We start from the raw sequence: 1799 nt of genomic DNA on the forward strand, positions 1-1799 counted from the left end.
AGGAGCAGCGCTCAAGGGGCTGGCCTGGGGGTGTCACCCTCTTTGGTGTCTTTCTGCATTGCCAGTGCCATTTTCTTCAATTCGCATAGACTTTCCACCGGTGGACTGCAACCTCCCCTCTGCTCCTCATTCATAGACCGATGTGTGAGGAGAGCCATTGAACACAATTTTTAACTATTCTTTTTTCTTTTTTCACCTCTGCCTGAACGCCTGAGCAGCAGATGGGCTTTGCAGTACATGCCTGCTTGATCGCCCCTCAGACAGCCCAGAGAGCAATGGGGGAGGCAAAGGGATTTTGGGGAAAGGAGGCTCCTTCCAGAGGAACTATGGGATGGGTTTTGCAAGACATCCATGCCTGATCGCCCCCCAGACAGCCCAGGGAGCAATGGGGGAGGCAAAGCGGTATTGGGGAAAGGAGAGCCTGGACACCCAGGGATCTGAGAGGGGGGGTTGAGCCTTATCTTCTCTCTTCCCCAAAGATTCTCTACCCAATAATGAAGCCCGCTGCCTTCTCCTCCTTGATCCAATTTGCCAAGCCTCCTTCTAGTCTGGGGAGACACAACAGAAGAGCCTTGGATGCAGCCAATTTTCATTGGCTGCCCTAAAAATTAAAAAAAACCCTAGACCTGTGATGTCTGAAGCCTACGCGCTTGATTGACAGCTTGTGGACACAAATGGGAACGGGGAGAAAGTTAATCTGCTTTAAAATAAAGCGATTTAAAATAAATGGGAACGAAAACAGGGTCTAAATGAATCAAGGTAATTTGCCCCTTTTGGTAATGGAAACGATGGAAAAAAATTCAAATTATTCCCGGAACATAATCAGAATCAGAATCGTGCCAATATAATCCGTTTTATCTGCCAAGTGGGAACACCCCCTTAGACAAAATTCTGCAACCTTTGCCTGGTAAGAATGAGTCTTCTTGTTTCTGAACTTGCTGTTACAATAATAACTCTGTTGTCTCCCAAACAGATGGTGTGGGCTTCTAGCAACAGAATTGGTTGTGCCATCCACACCTGCAACAACATGAATGTGTGGGGCAGCACATGGCGAAGAGCTGTCTACTTAGTGTGCAACTATGCTGTCAAGTAAGGAAAAAGCACACATTTGAGGCACTTGCATATGAAACAGTGTATATCGGGGGAGCATATGTTAGGGGATATTGTGTACAATATGCCTTGGATCCCATTCTGGGAGAAAGGTGGAATGTAAGGGCAATCAGTCAATCAATCAATCAATCAATCAAATGCATATATTTGAGGGGAAGTTTACAAAACTAAACATTTTTGTGTCTGTTTTGTTAAAAGACAAGTGTTTGCAAAGCAATAAGAAAATGGGTGAGTAGATTGAGGGCTACAAAATTGGCATAGATGAGAAAAGATGTATCCACCCACCTGTAAGCAGTGACTAAAAGTCACTTCAAATGCTAAATTGTAGGTTTCAAATTCAGATGCAGTTTGCCTCTAAGGAGCACTTGTTGGACAGCTGCAACAGGAGAGGCTATCGCATTCATGGTCTTCCTAAAGACATGTGGAAAACAAGATGCTGGACTAGATAGGCTATTCGATTAGAAAAATTTTTTGAAAGAAAGAAAGAAAGAAAGAAAGAAAGAAAGAACATGTCCCAGAATCCATCTAGCCAGCCTGACCACTGGCCATGCTGTCTGGGGGATTCTGGAAACCGTAGTCCACAAACATATTCCCCAACCTCTAGTGGACTGTTCCTATTCATTAATCTATCATCCATTCATCCATCCATCCATCCATCCATCCATCCATCCATCCATCCATCCATCCAT

General features: G+C 44.6%; 1 protein-coding gene and 1 long non-coding RNA gene across 2 annotated transcripts in view; one reads left to right on the forward strand and one right to left on the reverse strand.

Annotated features, from left to right (window-relative positions):
- LOC121927694 overlaps nt 1-1799 on the reverse strand; it is a 75613-nt gene that overhangs the window by 31612 nt on the left and 42202 nt on the right. The window lies entirely within an intron of this gene.
- The window catches only part of R3HDML (R3H domain containing like), a 27964-nt gene that overhangs the window by 25698 nt on the left and 467 nt on the right, over nt 1-1799 (forward strand). The window contains exon 4 of the mRNA XM_042461529.1: nt 974-1089. Coding sequence (XP_042317463.1) covers nt 974-1089 — 116 coding nt within the window. The remainder of the gene's footprint in view (nt 1-973; nt 1090-1799) is intronic.

This window comes from Sceloporus undulatus, chromosome 4, assembly GCF_019175285.1.
Source record: "Sceloporus undulatus isolate JIND9_A2432 ecotype Alabama chromosome 4, SceUnd_v1.1, whole genome shotgun sequence".
NCBI lineage: Eukaryota > Metazoa > Chordata > Lepidosauria > Squamata > Phrynosomatidae > Sceloporus > Sceloporus undulatus.